Consider the following 16,057-nt stretch of genomic DNA (forward strand, 5'->3'; position numbering starts at 1 on the left):
ACTTTGCCAAAAGGGAGAGATATTTACAACAACTGTATTGTTTAAACTTTCTTCGGTTTGGTTCTGTCGACAGTTTATTTGTAAAATATTTATCTATGTTCGAATACAAAAAGTATTACAGGGTTAAGACACGTCATTCACTGTGGTGGTCCTCATATGTCAATATGTAACCCGAGTTCAGGAATCACAGGTGCCTATTTAGACCTTAACTTAGAGAAGGGAACAAGAGGCAGTTCCAGTCCTCAGACAATAAGGAAGAATATAGGACATGGAAAACCCCAGGTGACTGTTAGGACATCCCTCTTACCCGTCTTCATCCAGTAGAACTCTGGTATGAGCCTCAAGGATTTGGGAATAGTGTGGAAACATATCATTGGATAGTCTCAAGAGTTTGGCTGTCCCTCTGGAATTATGAGAAATTTAACCCAAGTAGACTCAGGAGTCTGCAGAATCTGTTGCTAACATTGCTAGGGAGAACTGCAGGAGACACATGGGGAATCCCATAGTCCTTGGGTAACTCTAGAACGTGGGACAAGGATCCCTGTTCATTTAAAAGGGAATTTGGATGCTGCACACCTCAAATCCATGGCTGGACATGAAATGATGATATTAAAGTCTTGACCCATCAATACATTTTCTAAGTCAGTTGGGATTATCTGCTCCGACTTTTAAATCATAAGCTTAATATTTAATTCCTCCCCTTAAGCAAATTTGGATCAGGAAATTAAGAGTATGTGACAAGACCAGACTCACCTTGAGGTGATACACAATCTCAAGACACTGAATAGCCAAGTAGAAACCTTTACTAAGTAATGAGTTGTATATTTCCTTAGATTTTGCTGGATCCTTGGTCTTAAGGAGGCAATGTAAAGGAAGTGAAGCCTTTTTCTTCATGGCCTTGTGAAACTTTAACAGGATCTGCCTCTTTAATTGGAAGTGACAGTGTGGGTGCAGTATATATATATATCACTGGTGATACTGACATTATCTCTCAGATACCCTGGGCTAGGGGTTCCTTGACGTAAAGAACAGGATTCAGTTGGGGCAGGCTTTGAGCCCATGTGACTATAGAATTTGCTGATGATGTAATTTTATACACTAATGATAGGAAATTTTCTCTCTTCAGTAGTTTAATATTGTTTCCTATTGTATACATAAGTGTTCACCCACCCAGTTAAAAACACTGGGTAAACCAAATTTTTATATCGACTGCCCTTACTATATGTTGCTTTTTTTTCCCCCTTAAAATACACAGTTTAAATCTATAAAAATTCATGCACAGCACTCCACCATACCTGGAGTCTGTCTGGGTGTTCTTAACGCATCCATAAGGAACAAACCTACCAGAGCTTGAAGGTGGTTTATTTTAGGGATCAACCCAGAGAGGATTAGGATTTTTTCTTTTTAAATTATTCACCAGTTAGGTAAATTTAATTCACTCATGTAAAAAGCATTCAGAAACACAAAAATAGGAAGATAAAGGAAATATACACTGTGTCACTTGGGGCTCTGAGGTTGGATTGGGTGAAGTGAATAAAGAAAAGAACCCATGACCCAGGCTTGAGCTCCCTCGCTTCTCATGCACAGTTCCTGGTCCTGCTCCTGACTCCTCTCCTAAAATAGCCAGTGCTGGTTTCATTGGGCCATTTACTTAAGAGTTCACAGCTTTTAGGGGAAAAAAGGGAGTTGGGAAACATCTAGTTTTGAATTAGATACAAATCTTGAAAATTATGAACTATTGGCAGCTGTTCAGTCAGATGGAACCACAAACAAGAAGAATTCTCTCGTCAAGCAAGACCAGTAAGTTAGAAGACTTTAATAATTCCAGTTTTCTCCCTTTCTTCTCCTTTTCATGAAATCAGAGTGATGAGAAACTGCTCTTTGAAATACCTCCAAAGGTATTGTATTGTGTCCCTTTCCCCTCCACGCAGCCCTCTGCATTTTTGCTCAGGCAACCAAGGACATAGAGTAATTGGCAGAAACATGGAGTGCTTTTGTATAGGCCATCTGTACATAAAAGTGTAATTATTTATTTAATTTTCCCATTTGTATCATATTAAAGCTTTGTACAGTGTTTTAAGTTCTGTTTTAAAATTATTTTGTATTTTATTTTTATAACCTAGTAATAAAATATTCATTCCGCATGCAAACTCTAGTTCCATTTGTGTGGTGCTTTGGATTTCAAAAGTGGGAAATATTTTTCTAATAAAGCTATTGAATGCACCAGAGGTTACAAGATCAACAGCGGGTAGAAAGTGTTACTATAAATGCAGTACCACATCCAGAAGTGACCTAGAAAAAGCAAAAGCAGCACTGGACTGAATAGAAACCAGGTGTTCAGCATCCCTGCAGACAAAAAACAGGGTTCAGGGATATGAGGAGATGGTTCCCCATGTAATAATATTTTAAGTGTTAAAAGCTCCCTTTCAATCCATCATTCTCTCTCTGCTGGAAGTACTTTTTCCCTTCTCTTTAAGAAACGTCCCTGTAGCACTGGAGTGATTTCTGCTCCCCACCACCCTCTGCTTTCCACCTGTAACTGTCCTTTGAACCTCCAGAGGAACTCTAAGGAGGTATTCACATGGGCAGTGCTTCACCCTTCCTGGTTTCCTTTGGCCTGGAGTGTTAGTGCCATCTGTTTTTCTCTGCCTGGTTTCCCTTTCTTGATTTCTCAGCAGCAGCATCCAAAGAGCTGACTCTCATGTTTTTTGAAATAAGAGAAATTAAGAAATAAGCTCCCAGAAGCTCATCATGTAAATACCTATTAACTTCTCAACTGCAAAGTAGCTGAAATACTAACCTTTGTAACGTGTAAGGGATATAAACTAGGCGATTTTGTGCGCAGGGTGGCCTGAGGCACCTGGGTTGTGGGCTGAGAACTGTAAAAAGCTCCCCTGCTAGAATTCCGTCATAAAGTCTTAAGTGATCAACCACTTGAAGGTGAGTGCTGGAAAACCAGTGGTTACCGCATGGACCAGGGTATTGAAAACATCCTTTGAGAAAGACAAGGTCAAATTGAAGTTAAGCTAACTTTACCGTAACTTCTTTAGGGTGGTGACGGTTGAATCTAGAAAACGTAAACTCTTGGGGAAAAAAAGAATGTGCTTATCGCAGAAGATGTAGGCATCTTCTCCGGAGAATTGTTCACCTTTACCGCCCGGCCGCTCTCTCGGGCCCTTGGTCTCCCCCGCCGCGTCCCCGAGTCCCGGCAGGTCGCCCTCGGGCTAGGGCAGCCGGGGCCGAGCCTCGCCGATAGCGGTGCGCTGCACCTGGCGGATCAGCAGGCCTCTTGGGAATCGCGGACACAGCCGCGGCCTTGATCCGAGGCCGAAGCTGAGTGGCTCAGCGTGGGAAACCCCGCCGCCGCGTCGCAGGCCCCGCCCCAGCCCCGCCCACTCCGGCCCGCGGCCCAACGGTCGCCCCTCGGCGCCGGCCCCGCCCCTCCCAGGCCGCCCGTGGCGCGCCGGCGCCTGCGCAATCGCCTCCGAGCGCCCGGACCGGGATGGCGGCCGTTTTGGAGTCGCTGCTGCGAGAGGAGCTGTCGGTCGCAGCCGCCGTGCGGTGGATCGCGCGCAGCGCCCAGAGTTCGGAGGTAACAGCGCCGACACGCCCCCAGTCAGACTCGAATCTGCTTCCCGTGGGAGATACCAGCCCTTCGGTCCCCTTTCTCTAGGGTGCCTGGCTGTCAGCCCGGGCCGAGTGCACTCCAACTAGGGGCTGCTTCCTCTCAGCGCGCCCTGCGGCCCCGGCTGCTCGCGGCCCGGGGCTGGCAGCTGACCCTCTCGCCCCTCGCCACTTCTCTCTCAGGATGACCCCGGGGAGGCGGCCGCGTTGAGCTCACTTCGGCCACTGCGGAAGGAATTCGTGCCATTCCTGCTGAACTTCCTGAGGGAGCAGAGCAGCCGCGTCCTCCCGCAGGGCCCCCCAACCCCCGCCAAGGCCCCGGGCTCCTCGGCAGCCTTGCCAGGGAGGCCGGGAGGCCCGCCGCGGGGCGGCCGCGGGGCGCGCAGCCAGCTCTTCCCTCCGACCGAGCCTTCGAGCGCTGCCGCCGCCGAGGCCCCTTCGGCCCGCCGTGGGGGCAGGAGGCGGGGCCTGGGGCCGGCCCGTGAGCGAGGAGGCCGCGGCCCCGGGGGCTTGGAGGAGGGAGTCAGTGGGGAGACCCCGCCCTGGGCTGGGGGCCGGAGGCCCAGGAGCTCTGGCAGCCCCAGCAGCCCCATCCTCGTGCGCTCCGATCCGCCGAACCTCAGCAACCTGGAGGAGTTCCCTCCCGTAGGCTCGGTTCCCCCCGGCTCTGCAGGGTAAGAATCAGCCCTCATCCAGGAGATGGGTGGCACGAAGGCTCTGCTAGGGGAGTTAATAAGTTAAGACTGGGTGCTCTGCAGTAGAGAGTGGTAATAGCTAGAAGGTTGGGGGTGAGGTAGCTACAGTAATGAGGAACGTTTTGCGAGGAAGCCCAGCTGTTGTGGTGGTGGTGGTGGAGGGGGAGATAATTGAAGATAGGAATTTGAGAAAAACCTGTGGCTACTCTCAGCAGGACCAAGCCTTCACGCAGGATCAACCCAACTCCGGTGAGCGAAGAGCGGTCACTCTCCAAGCCCAAGACCTGCTTCACCTCACCCCCAATCAACTGTGTCCCCAGTTCCCAACCCGCAGTCCTGGACACTAGCCCTTGGGGCCATGGCCTTCCCCCAGGGTGCAGAAGTCTGCAAGAGGAGCGGGAGATGCTCAGGAAGGAGCGGTATGGCCTTGCCGCTCCCTGGGATGTCAGCTTCCTCTGTGGGGGATTTGCAGGGCTTTCCCTGTGATTGATTTGTCCCCTGGGAACCCTGGTCTGTTTCCTGGGCTGTGGATGTCTCCCTGGAGGAACCTGAACATGACTGTGGAGGGGAAACCAGACTGACTGCTCATGACATTTTTCTTTCCCCATAGCTCCAAGCAGCTGCGGCAGTCACCTACTCCTGCCTGCCCCACCCTAGAATCAGGGTATCCTCACCCCATCCGAACAGGAAACCTCACAGCTGAACCTGCTGACCCTGCCAGAGTGTCTTCCCGCCAGCGCCTGGAGCTGGTAGCCCTTGTCTACTCTTCATGCATTGCAGGTGGGTGAGACCAAAGGGCGCTGGAATGGAGATACTTGTAGAACTATAGAGTAAAAGAATTGATAAGGTATACAGAACTGAGCCTTGGTTCCAAACGGTGTTCAGTACCCTGGAGTTTCCTTTTTTTAATCCAGAGAACCTGGTACCAAACCTCTTCCTGGAGCTTTTCTTCGTCCTTCAGCTCCTTACTGCCCGGAGGATGGTGGCTGCCAAAGACAGTGACCTTGAATCAAGTCCAGGAGCCGTAGGTCGGTCAATAAACCTCTTTTTGAGAAATGGGATCTGGAAATGGAATACTTCTTAACTGACAGCTTGGTTCTATCCTTCTAGATTCCCTGGAAAGCCCGCTGTTCCAGAGTGTCCATGATTGTGTCTTCTTTGCAGTGCAGGTTTTGGAGCATCAGTTTCAGTGAGTTTCCCCAGCTGTGGCATTTGAGTCTTATTTCCATTGTCCTTTGGATCTCTGCATACTTGTGCTAGCACGAGTGCAGTGACCCTAGACTTCTCCATGTATGTAACCTTGAATTTTGTGTCAAAGCTATAAATTTAGCTCCTGAAAGAATCAAATTTCCCCCAGTGGTCTTGGTAGCTGATCTTTGGGTTTATGACTTACGTTTCTGTCCTGCTCTCGTTCCCTGCTCCATAAGGTCTCATGTCGTGCCCCTTTGTCTTCCTCTTCTTTAATCCTTGGCCCATGACTTTTCATCACACACCTGCACCATGCCCCAGATAATGCTCTGTGTGGTGTGCAGGTGCCAGCCTCCTGTTTGCAGTCTGTTCCATTCTTAGTCATGTGTGCTCTTGTCCCTGTAGTGTGCTTTCCCACCTGGACAAAGGGACCTTGAAGCTGTTGGCTGAGAATGAGCGGCTACTGTGCTTCTCACCAGCTCTGCAAGGCCGCCTCCGAGCTGCCTATGAGGGCAGTGTTGCCAAGGTAGTGACCCCATCTTAGATGTCTCCTGGCCTGGACCTAACCCTTCCCAGTCTCATCATTCAGGCAGCCCCCTCACACTGGTCTAGTGTCATGTGGATTAACTCTGGGCAAGAATATGGGGGTGAAGTTTTCTGAACGTGAACTCTGTGGCTTCAGTCCCTAATGTCATTGCTGTATTTCAGGTCTCCCTGGAGATGCCACCTTCTGCTCAAGCTGTCTCCTTTCAGCCAGAAACTGACAACCGTGCCAACTTCTCCAGTGATCGAGCTTTTCATACTTTTAAAAAACAGAGGTGATAAGAAAAGGAAGCTTTGGGGGAGGGGATGAAGCAGCATTTTCTCTGGGATAAGCAGTCTGTGTTATTTTCATAGACGCTAGAATTTTGGCGCTAACAGGTGGTAGTTTAGCACCATCAGGCCCTTCCTGCCAATCATCTTAAAGACGACTTAGCCTCATTCTATTTCACGCCCATGGATTTGAACCTGATCCTAGCACCTTCCTCACAGGTGTGTGACTCTAGTCACATGGTTCTCAGAGTGCCAGGTGAACTTCAGCTGCCCACAGAAGTGTGTGTAGCATGTGGTGTACTTCTACTTGGACTGGAGCATTATCGTCATGCAGAGAACCTTGGAGAGGATAGGAGTGGGGCTGTGGATAGTCTTGTCCTCGGTTCTTCTGAGCTAGGGAAGGTGCTCCTGGGAATGAGTTAGGTCAGCTGTGCTTCAGTTGATCAGACATTCTTATGTGTGTGTCAGGGATGTGTTTTATGAGGTGCTTCGAGAGTGGGAAGATCGCCATGAGGAGCCCGGCTGGGATTTTGAGAAGGGCTTGGGCAGCAGGATCAGGTACGTGCTCGTACACCGGTCACCTTGTCTGTCTTCCAATGGTGAGCAGCTTAGTGGTGCTTGGGTAGCTGATTGGAAGAAGGCTTTTCCCCCATTACTTCCAGCCCAAAGCTGTTACCGTCTGTCCTCTTTAATCTCCCCAGTTACTGCTAGCTCTCCCTGTACTCAAAAGGGATTTGTCTTCCAGCTCCTTCCACTCAGAAAGGACTCATACTTGCTCTATGATTGCAAGTGCCTGGGAAAGTGGAATGCTTTTATTCCAGGTTGCTTGAGTTTGGCCCAAGTCACTGGTTAGATCCTTTTTGACCTCCATTTTCTTCATCGTCTAGTTTGGCAATACTGATAACTTTGCATACAAAGCTAGATAACTAGGACGCAGAAAGAATGTCTTCTTGTCCCATGATCTACCTTCCATGTTGGTTGTGAAGCTCACTGGTGCTCAGTGTAAACTGAAGATGAGAGGAGTGGTATTATTTCATGTTGGGTTAAGTGTATCTCTAACCTTGAGGGATCTTGTCCCTTACTTTTTCCTGTATCACAATGCCAGCCAGCTCTGGCAGAGATCTGCTCAAGTCCTTGGTAAAGGGCTGAAAGGCCCAAGGATTGGTTTGTTCTCTCAGATCTTTCTCCTCCCTTTCTCCTTCCCTCACGCTCCATCCCTGCTTCTTATTCCTCAGAACCATGATGGGTCACCTCTCTGCAGCCGGCAGCCACAGCCATTTTGTCCGACTTTTCCAAAAACAACTTCTCCAGGTAATAGCCCCAGCAGGAGATTAATCTACAGTGACAGTATGTATTATGGGCAACTAAGTAATGGCTGGTACTTGGGGAAAGGGTGGGCAGGCAGGCAGGTAGGTCCATGGCTGGAGATTGAACAAGAGTTCTGCTCTTCGGGTGGTGGTGGAAGCTCAGGCAGCCAGAGAGGAGCTCGCACTCTCTCACATGCCCTGCACCCCTGCCTCCCTGGGCCTCCCCATGCACCCAGCTCCCCTTGCCTTCCTTCAGTCTGTCACTACTTCCGTGCCCTTGATTTGTGCCGTGGTAGAAAGAGCATGGGCTTAGGACTCTGGCCTGGTGTCAGATCTCAGCTCTCATGACCCTAGACAAATGTTGAATCTTGCAGTTTCAGTTTCTTCACCTGTAAAAACAATATAATCCTGACCTTGAAAAATCGTATCTATGGCACATGATACAGGGTTGGCATCTCCTAATTGTTCATTGCTTTCTCCTTATTCTTTTCAGTCCTCCTTTCCAGAGAAACTTACTGGTTTTTTGATTTGCCTCCTCTTCCCCCTGCCCTAGATGTGTCAGAGTCCTGGTGGTGCTGGGGGCACTGTCTTGGGTGAGGCTCCGGGTGTGTTAAATATGCTTGGAGCTGACAAGCTGGGGCGGTTGCGGCGCCTACAGGAACGGCTTGTGGCCCCTCAGAGCAGCGGGGGGCCCTGCCCACCCCCAACCTTCCCAGGCTGTCAGGGCTTCTTCAGGGACTTCATCTTGAGTGCCAGCAGGTAAAAGTTCCCCGTGTCTTGCAGAGAGTGGGGACAGAGGTCACAAGGGGTCTGTGTTCCCAGAAGGGCAGACAGTTTTCTCTCCTTTGCCTGGAATATGTCAGGGTGGGACTGGGTGATGTCTGGGCTCCTCCTAGCTCACACTTCCTGCCTCCATTTCCCTCCTGTTTTTTTCACCCACATAGGTAACCTCATTGCTCGTTGGCCTCCCCTGTCTAACTTGCTGGGCTTTTCTGTCTGGAGCACCTCTTCTATACTGTGGTTTTTCCTACACCTCTTCCAGTGCCTTTTTCCCCCTCCCCTTCATAGCTTCCAGTTTAATCAGCATCTCATGGACAGTCTGAGTTTGAAGATCCGGGAGCTCAATGGCCTTGCCCTGCCTCAGCCTGAGCCTAGTGATGAAGATGGGGAGTCGGACGTGGACTGGCAGGTGAGAAAGCAGGACCAGGGAGGTGATGGGGTTCCCTAGGAGGGAAAGGTTATTTTCAAAAAGAAATCTGTAACAGATTTGGTTGTGTTCTAGAATCCTTATGCTTCAGACCTTTTACTTCCTTGATGCCCTGCAGGGTGAACGGAGGCAGTTTGCTGTGGTGCTGCTCAGCTTGAGGCTTCTGGCTAAATTCCTGGGCTTTGTGGCTTTCCTGCCGTACAGGGGGCCTGAACCACTGCCGACACGTGAGCTCCAGGACTCTATTCTGGCCCTGCGGAGCCAGGTGAATGGGGGCTCTGGTAAGGAGGGAGCTGGGAGGAGCTGCAAGGCAATGGAGTTAGAAGGCTTTCCCTAGCCCCCAGGACCCGCCCACTGACTGACCTGGCTCTGCCAGGTGCCCCCGGTCCTGGATGTGCGGGCTCTGCTGCAGCAGGGGCTGCGGGCCCGTCGAGCCGTGCTTACGGTGCCCTGGCTAGTGGAGTTCCTTTCCCTCGCTGACCACATTGTCCCCATGCTGGACTACTACCGCAGCATCTTCACCCTCCTGCTGCACCTGCATCGGTGAGTGCGGAAAGGGTGCGGGCGGACCGTTGCTGAGGCGGCTGTTTATTTTTATTTATTTATTTATTTGGGGGGTGGGTTAGATTTAATTGTTTGTTTTTATTGGAGGGACTGGGGATTGAACCCAGGACCTCGTGCATGCTAAGCACATGCTCTACGACTGAGCTATACCCTGTCCCGAGGTGGCCATTTAGAAGAGGATCGAGCAGCCTGTGCTCCCCGTGTGGTACCACGTAACCGACCTTCAGGGGAGAGGCCAGGCCTTAGTCCACAAGGAAAGTCAGGGGACACTCACTTGTACTTTGGCCCTTTTCTATTCCTACTGTGGCCCAGCTGAGAGGGAGCACAGGTCTAGGAGGGGCAGTGGGACCTGGTCGCCTGCACAATACAGTCCCTTTTAGTTCTGCTTTTGAGAATCACTTTCCCACTGATAGCCTTCTTTTACTCCATTCCATTTCTTTCTTTGCACAAACTCTGTTTACACCCTTATTTACTTTTTAGGAGCTTGGTCTTGTCAAAGGAAAGTGAAGGGGAGATGTGTTTCCTGAACAAGCTGCTGCTGCTTGCTGTCCTGGGCTGGCTTTTCCAGGTGGGCAGATGGAGAGTCCAGGTTGGGGAGGGAAGGTGACTACTGTGGCGGGGATGGGGAGAGGGAGGACGCCTGAGTCTGAACAAGGGCGAGGCCAAAGGATGAAGAGTAGGAGGTACAGGGATTGCCATAGTTTGAGGAAGCTTGCTTGAACCTGGTGTCTGAGGCCTAGAACCATGAGGTAGGAGGTGTGATGAATCAGCTTGCGCTGCCCTAATCTCTTGCCAGATTCCCACAGTCCCTGAGGACCTGTTCTTTCTGGAAGAGGGTCAGTTGGATGCCTTTGAGGTGGATACAGTAGCTTCAGAGCATGGCTTGGTAAGTGTTGGGGTCCAGCCAGAGCCATGGTAAAGAGTAAAAGAGACAGGCTGCCCAGCGGGAGAGAAGCCAAAATAGAGGCTGAAATCCCATGTAATTCTTACATGACTGCCCCATTTCTGGCACACTGGGAAAGAAGGGAAGCCTTCCCAGCACTGGCCTGTTCTTTCCCCAGGACAGCATGCCTGTGGTGGACCAGCACCTGCTCTACACCTGCTGCCCCTATATTGGTGAGGATACTGGTCTCCCCGCCAAGAGGGCCCTCAGTCCTGGCCTGTCCCTTCATGAGTTCCCAAAAGGCACCCTGTAGGCCTAGTACCGTAATGTGTTGTTCTGTTCTTAGGCACTCTCTGGGTGCCTCATTCTCTCTATTCCACAAATGCTTAAAGTCCAAGATGCTTGGGAGGGTGGGTTGTTCTAGAACTAAGCACTTGGGCTTCCCTGACGCAGGAGAGCTCCGCAAACTGCTCGCTTCATGGGTGTCAGGCAGCAGTGGGCGGAGTGGGGGCTTTGTGAGGAAAATCACTCCCACCACCACCACCAGCCTGGGAGCCCGGCCTCCACGGACCACCCAGGGGCTGCAGGTAAGGGGCAGGGCTGGAGGCAGGGGCCTCCCAGTGGGGAGGGGAAAGGGAGCCCTTCACTGCTCTGCTGTGCTCTCTCCTCCCCCCAGGCACAGCTGGCTCAAGCCTTTTTCCACAACCAGCCACCCTCCCTGCGCAGGACTGTGGAGTTTGTGGCGGAGAGAATTGGCTCTAACTGTGTCAAACATATCAAGTGAGCATGGGTTGAGGGGGTTGGGAATGGAGGTGTTGAGGGTCCCAGACTCATTTCCTTACCATTTTTTCCCTTTTAACTCTTAACACCCTGTTGCCAAACTGAGGAAAGTCGTCTGGGGGATGGTGGGGAGGATAAGGGCCAGGTGGGATGGGGGAGGCTCAAATCGCTAGCATTCTTTGAAGTTAGTTCTGACCAGGTTTCCTTGAATTTGCAGCCCCTTTCCAATTCAACCCTTCCAACTACCTCCAAACCTTGCTGTTCCTGCTGCAGGGCCACGCTGGTGGCAGATCTGGTGCGCCAGGCAGAGTCACTTCTTCAAGAACAGCTGGTGACACAGGGACAGGAAGGGGGAGATCCAGCCCAGCTGTTGGAGATCTTGTGTTCCCAGCTGTGCCCCCACGGGGCCCAGGCACTGACCCAGGGGCGGGAGTAAGACACCAGGCTGTTTGGACCCTCTCATCTCCACTCTCTGCTTAGCTTTTACTTCTATCCTTTTTTCCTCTTTCACATTCATCCTTTATTCTATGTCCTCTCCTCACCCTGCTTTTCTTCATTCTTTTTTTGCCTGCTTTGTAAGTTTTTATCTTTGTTTTTAGAGGTTTTGGGTACCAAAGTCCAAAGTTGAATTGGAAGCCTATCTGGTTGGGTGTCCCGTTCTCCCAGCACCTGGGGGTGGGGCCGGAGGGTGGACAGTGCTTTCCTCTGAGGCAGAGCCCTCCCACCTCAAGTGATTGGTGCAGCCAGGGCATTTCCTTCTGTGAGCCAGGCTAAAATATCTAGCCATCACTGACTTCTGTTTGTCTCCTTTCAGGTTCTGCCAAAAGAAGAGCCCTGGTGCTGTGCGGGCATTGCTTCCCGAGGAGACCCCGGCAGCTGTATGTGGGAAGGAGTCCTGGGGTTAGCGGGCTGGGAAAGGAGCACTGCAGGGCTGTGTGTGCATGTGAGACAGAAAAAAACATGCACAGGAGGCTGCCGGTGGCAGATGGATCTGTCCTGGACTTGGGCATTCATCACTGTCCCTAACTTGCCCCTGACTCTGGCAGTTCTTCTGTGCCACAGGTTCTGAGCAGCGCAGAGAACATAGCTGTGGGGCTTGCAACAGAGAAAGCCTGTGCTTGGTTGTCAGCCAACATCACAGGTAAGATCCAGGAAAGGGGTGTGGCCGACCAAGTTTGTCAAAAGTGAACTGGCAGAAAGTTGGGGGACACCTGGGGGAGACAGGGTTCAGAGCCAATCAGGAAGGGTGTGGGCTGGCATGCTGAGCCTGTGCAGGGCTTCTCTGGTGACCCCTTTTCTGTCCTCCCTCTGACTCGCAGCGCTGATCAGGAGGGAGGTGAAAGCGGCCGTGAGTCGCACGCTTCGAGCCCAGGGTCCTGAGCCGGCTGCCCGGGGGGAGCGGAGGGGCTGCTCCCGTGCCTGTGAGCACCATGCTCCCCTCCCCTCCCACCTCATCTCCGAGATAAAAGTACACAGCTCCCTACTCCCTTCGGCTCCCCTCCTCCCTCTCCCTGCTCTCTTCCTGGCCTCCCTTTCTCCCTCGGCTCCAGTATTTGTGTAGCAGCTTCCTGTGTTGTCCAGCTAGTTCCCGTTTTATTCGTTATTGAATGGGATTAGGTAGGGCAGAACTGAGCTGAATCGTTTTCATAATTGCTCTTCTCAGCTTTTGGTACTTGACTCACCCAAGAAGGTGAAAAGAAAACGGGTAGCTAAGAAAACTTGACTGAGTATATGTTACACAGATGACAGGAGTGGGGTGGGGAACGGCTGTCCAGTGCAGTAGGGAAGTCTCTAAGGGGCAGTCGTTCTAATATTGGGGTAGGATTTCAGAAATGTTCTATGTAGGGGGTGATGCTTTTGACTTACAGCCAGTAAGAATAAACTATCTAGAGCAGGAGTCAGCAAACAACCCATGGGCCAAATCCAGCCTGCTGCTTGTTTTTGTAAATAAAGTTTTATTGGAACACAGCCATACTCATTTCATGTACGAATTGTCTGGGGCTGCTTTCGTGCACCAGGAGCAGAGCTGAATGATTGGGGCAGAGACCTAGTTACTGTTTGGCCCAGGTCTGGGGCAGTAGTATAGGAGTAAAGATCTGGACTAGGAACTAAGAAGGAATGACTAAAATTAGAGAGGATATAAAGAGGAGATGCCATCAGCTACTGGTTTTCAGTATGCAGAGGATTTCTGTACTGAAGCCTCAATTCTCCTGAAAAGATGAACAGAATCATAAGGGACAGAAATGTTACAACATACGTAGTGGGACAGTTCCCCTAAATCCCCTGAAGGACGTTCAGAATAAGATGCTCTCTGGGAGTTGACTAGGTGTGACTTTATCCCAAGATGAGTGACATCTCTGGAGCTCTCTGGCAGCACATTGTCCCTCGGCTTACCTGCTCCATCTTTTGCCCTATTAGCCACTTAACTGCTTCTCCCAATTGTGCTGTCTTGCCCGAGCCCCAAGTCTTAGGGCTCAGTCTCCACCCCAGGGCCCTGTCTTCCTTTTCCTTCTGCTTCTCTCCACTGGCTGATCCGCATCCCAAGCCTGGCATGAAGCCTTACTCTGCCTCTACCCTCACTCTCTCCAGGATGTGCTCTCGCTGGCCGTGGGGCCCCGGGACCCCGATGAGGGAGTTTCCCCAGAGCATCTGGAGCAGCTCCTAGGACAGCTGGGCCAGACACTGCGGTGCCGCCAGGTGAGACATGGCAGGATGCTCTCATGTATCTTGTCCAGTGCCCGAGAACTAGAGCTGCCCTGGCTCGGGCTGCTGCTCTAAGGATGGTGCTAATGTCCAGGGTCTCCCTGCTTTTCCCCCACAGTTCCTGTGCCCACCTGCTGAGCAGCATCTGGCAAAGTGCTCTGTGGAGTTAGCATCCCTGCTTGGTATGGCTCCTTTTTATCACATCACTTTGTTGCCAGATCCCCCAGTTCTCAGGGTTGGGTACAAGCAAGAGAGAAAACGGAGCTTTCTTCTGCTCTTCCTCCCAGGGGCTGGCCATGTGACGCTGCCTCCATTTCTTAAAGCTTGGCTTTCCTCTCTTCCCACAGTTGCAGATCAAATTCCTGTCCTAGGGCCCCCGGCACAGCACCGGCTGGAGAGAGGGCAGGCTCGAAGGCTCCTGCTCCTGCTGCTTTCCCTGTGGAAGGACGACTTTCAGGTGCCCGTTCCGCTGCAGCTGCTGCTGAGCCCAAGGAACGTGGGGCTTCTGGCAGACACTCGGCCAAGGGAGGTGAGCCGGAGAGGTGGGTGGATGGGGAGCAGGCAGGCTTCTTAGAAGCCTCTGCAGTCATGTTTCACACCCATCACCCTCACCCCAAATGTATTAGCTGGTTTAGTCCCCCTTTTCTGGGGCTGGGCTCATTTTTTCTTTGGTGCTAAGATGGACTCCCTCAGGCACCTACCCCAGCACCTCTTAGAGCTCTATGGTTTGGGAAATCATGACAGAGGCAAATAACTTCTGCTCAGCTCCTCCTCCCTCCTCAGCAGCTCTGTCCTTTGTACCAGGGCTGCTGTGCAGTCCTCACCACCCTGGCCTCCTCCTCTGTGTGTTGCAGTGGGACCTGCTGCTGTTCTTGCTCCGGGAGCTGGTAGAGAAAGGTCTCATGGGACGGATGGAGATAGAGGTCTGTCTGGGCAGCCTTCATGAGGCCCAGTGGCCAGGGGTAAGGAGTCCTTGTCTCCTCCTAACTGGGAAGAGAATAGGTATCATATGTCCCTTTTATCATGAAAGGAGGCAAGTGATGGGGCCTGGCTTTCTTAAGATCTTCCCAAAGCTCAGTGGATTTTGTGACTGTCCTGAGGCCGACCCTGAAATGGAGTGACTGCTCTGGGGGGCCTCCTTCACATTTAGTTTCTTCAGCCATAAAATGGGAGTAATTTATACCTCCTAGGATTTTTCAAGATGAAATAATACACATTTTAAGTACGCACCAGGTGGTTCTGAGCCTCCCATTAGAGTGCACGCTCCCCGCCGGAACTTGAGCATCCTGGAGTACAGATGGGACAAGGCTTCAAGTCCATTTCAATGTAGAAGGCAGTTGGGAAAAAAAATAACTAGGTTGTCTACTCACTGGTTAGCTAGGGCTCAATATTTGGGATTGACTTTTGGTAGAAAGGATGAACCATTCAGAATTATGTGTCTGCCTTTTCTTTCCTCTTTCTGCTTATTCCAGGATTTCTCTGAAGAATTAGCAACACTGTTCAGCCTGTTTCTAGCTGAGCCCCATGTGCCAGAACCACAGCTAAGAGCTTGTGAGCTGGTGCAGCCAAACCGGGGGACTGTGCTGGCCCAGAGCTAGGGCCGGGAGGTGGCCCTCCCTTGGGCATCTCACCAGAACGCTGGAACCCAGCCTGACTGTGCCTCAGGAGGAGGCCCCAGAGCCACCCCAAGTGCCCACTGCCGACTCCTGCTGGTGTGGGAGTAGCTAAGTCTGTCTTGAGGCTTCCTGCTCACGTATGAAGGAAGCGGGTGGTTGCCTGGCATGCCACCGGCTGGAAGCTCACCGTCCCAAGTCGTAGAGGAAGGACAAGGGGTCACCTGATTCAGGATTGTGGTGGAAAAGCCTAGAGACTCCAGTCCTGGAACAGAAGAGTTGGCATTTATTACTTGGATACTAAATGAAATGACGTGTGGGGATTCGACACAGGATTCGAGCCCCACTTGCTGCTATCCCAGCATCTCTTAGAGCTTTGTGGTTTGGGAAATCATGACAGAGGCAAATGACTTCTGCTCAACTTGTGAGTAAAGTTAAAACATGAATCTTGGGAGACTGCATTTTTTTTTTTTTTTTACCACCACCAGGAGCTGGACTGTCATCTCCTTAAAAATGTGCAACAGATGAGGTGGGGCTCGCCCGACAGGAAGTTGCCTTTTCCCCGCCTGCCTTCAGCCCCGTGCACATAGTAAGTCTGACCCTAGCTCCATCCAGGGGCCAAGCACGGGCAGAACGTTAGCGCTTTTTAAAATAAACTGTTTTCTTTACCGAGGGCTTCA

The 16,057-nt window shown here is 51.4% G+C and overlaps 1 protein-coding gene and 2 long non-coding RNA genes across 7 annotated transcripts; 1 reads left to right on the top strand and 2 right to left on the bottom strand.

Annotated features, from left to right (window-relative positions):
• Window positions 1–2,081: 2,081 nt before the first annotated feature.
• On the bottom strand, window positions 2,082–3,352 carry LOC140696815 (uncharacterized). Its single transcript, XR_012073355.1, has 2 exons — window positions 3,037–3,352; window positions 2,082–2,346 (listed from the first exon to the last, which is right to left on the bottom strand). It is a non-coding gene; the product is annotated as an uncharacterized lncRNA (long non-coding RNA).
• Window positions 3,353–3,461: 109 nt separating this feature from the next.
• Window positions 3,462–16,046, top strand: CDAN1 (codanin 1). Of its 5 annotated transcripts, none has more exons than XM_015237083.3 (28): window positions 3,462–3,592; window positions 3,808–4,298; window positions 4,532–4,738; window positions 4,930–5,099; window positions 5,234–5,347; window positions 5,430–5,508; window positions 5,913–6,033; window positions 6,216–6,325; window positions 6,789–6,878; window positions 7,556–7,631; window positions 8,181–8,386; window positions 8,696–8,816; window positions 8,953–9,099; window positions 9,211–9,377; window positions 9,879–9,966; window positions 10,195–10,284; window positions 10,460–10,514; window positions 10,735–10,868; window positions 10,958–11,061; window positions 11,335–11,493; window positions 11,876–11,939; window positions 12,124–12,202; window positions 12,381–12,529; window positions 13,651–13,758; window positions 13,883–13,946; window positions 14,112–14,293; window positions 14,619–14,726; window positions 15,237–16,046. In XM_015237083.3, exons 1-28 carry the CDS (start codon window positions 3,503–3,505, stop codon window positions 15,360–15,362), a joined length of 3,699 nt encoding a protein of 1,232 aa, XP_015092569.2. In that variant the 5' UTR covers window positions 3,462–3,502; the 3' UTR covers window positions 15,363–16,046. The 5 variants fall into 5 exon arrangements, 4 of the variants coding, with proteins under 4 accessions (XP_015092569.2, XP_031528749.1, XP_031528747.1 ...); XM_031672889.2 differs by having other exon boundaries at window positions 3,487–3,592; window positions 4,535–4,738; XM_031672887.2 differs by having other exon boundaries at window positions 3,487–3,592; window positions 13,883–14,293.
• On the bottom strand, window positions 12,997–13,989 carry LOC140696817 (uncharacterized). The gene is made up of 2 exons (XR_012073357.1): window positions 13,896–13,989; window positions 12,997–13,271 (listed from the first exon to the last, which is right to left on the bottom strand). It is a non-coding gene; the product is annotated as an uncharacterized lncRNA (long non-coding RNA).
• Window positions 16,047–16,057: the final 11 nt, after the last annotated feature.

This window comes from Vicugna pacos, chromosome 6 (genome assembly GCF_048564905.1).
Source record: "Vicugna pacos chromosome 6, VicPac4, whole genome shotgun sequence".
Taxonomy (NCBI): domain Eukaryota; kingdom Metazoa; phylum Chordata; class Mammalia; order Artiodactyla; family Camelidae; genus Vicugna; species Vicugna pacos.

Coding starts and splice junctions, on each gene's coding strand:
- CDAN1 (XM_031672887.2), top strand. CDS start 3,503: ATGGCGGCCGTTTTGGAGTCGCTGCTGCGAGAGGAGCTGTCGGTCGCA. Junction 9,967..10,194: donor TCCTGGGCTGGCTTTTCCAG/GTGGGCAGATGG, acceptor ATCTCTTGCCAG/ATTCCCACAGTCCCTGAGGA. Junction 11,494..11,875: donor GCACTGACCCAGGGGCGGGA/GTAAGACACCAG, acceptor GTCTCCTTTCAG/GTTCTGCCAAAAGAAGAGCC.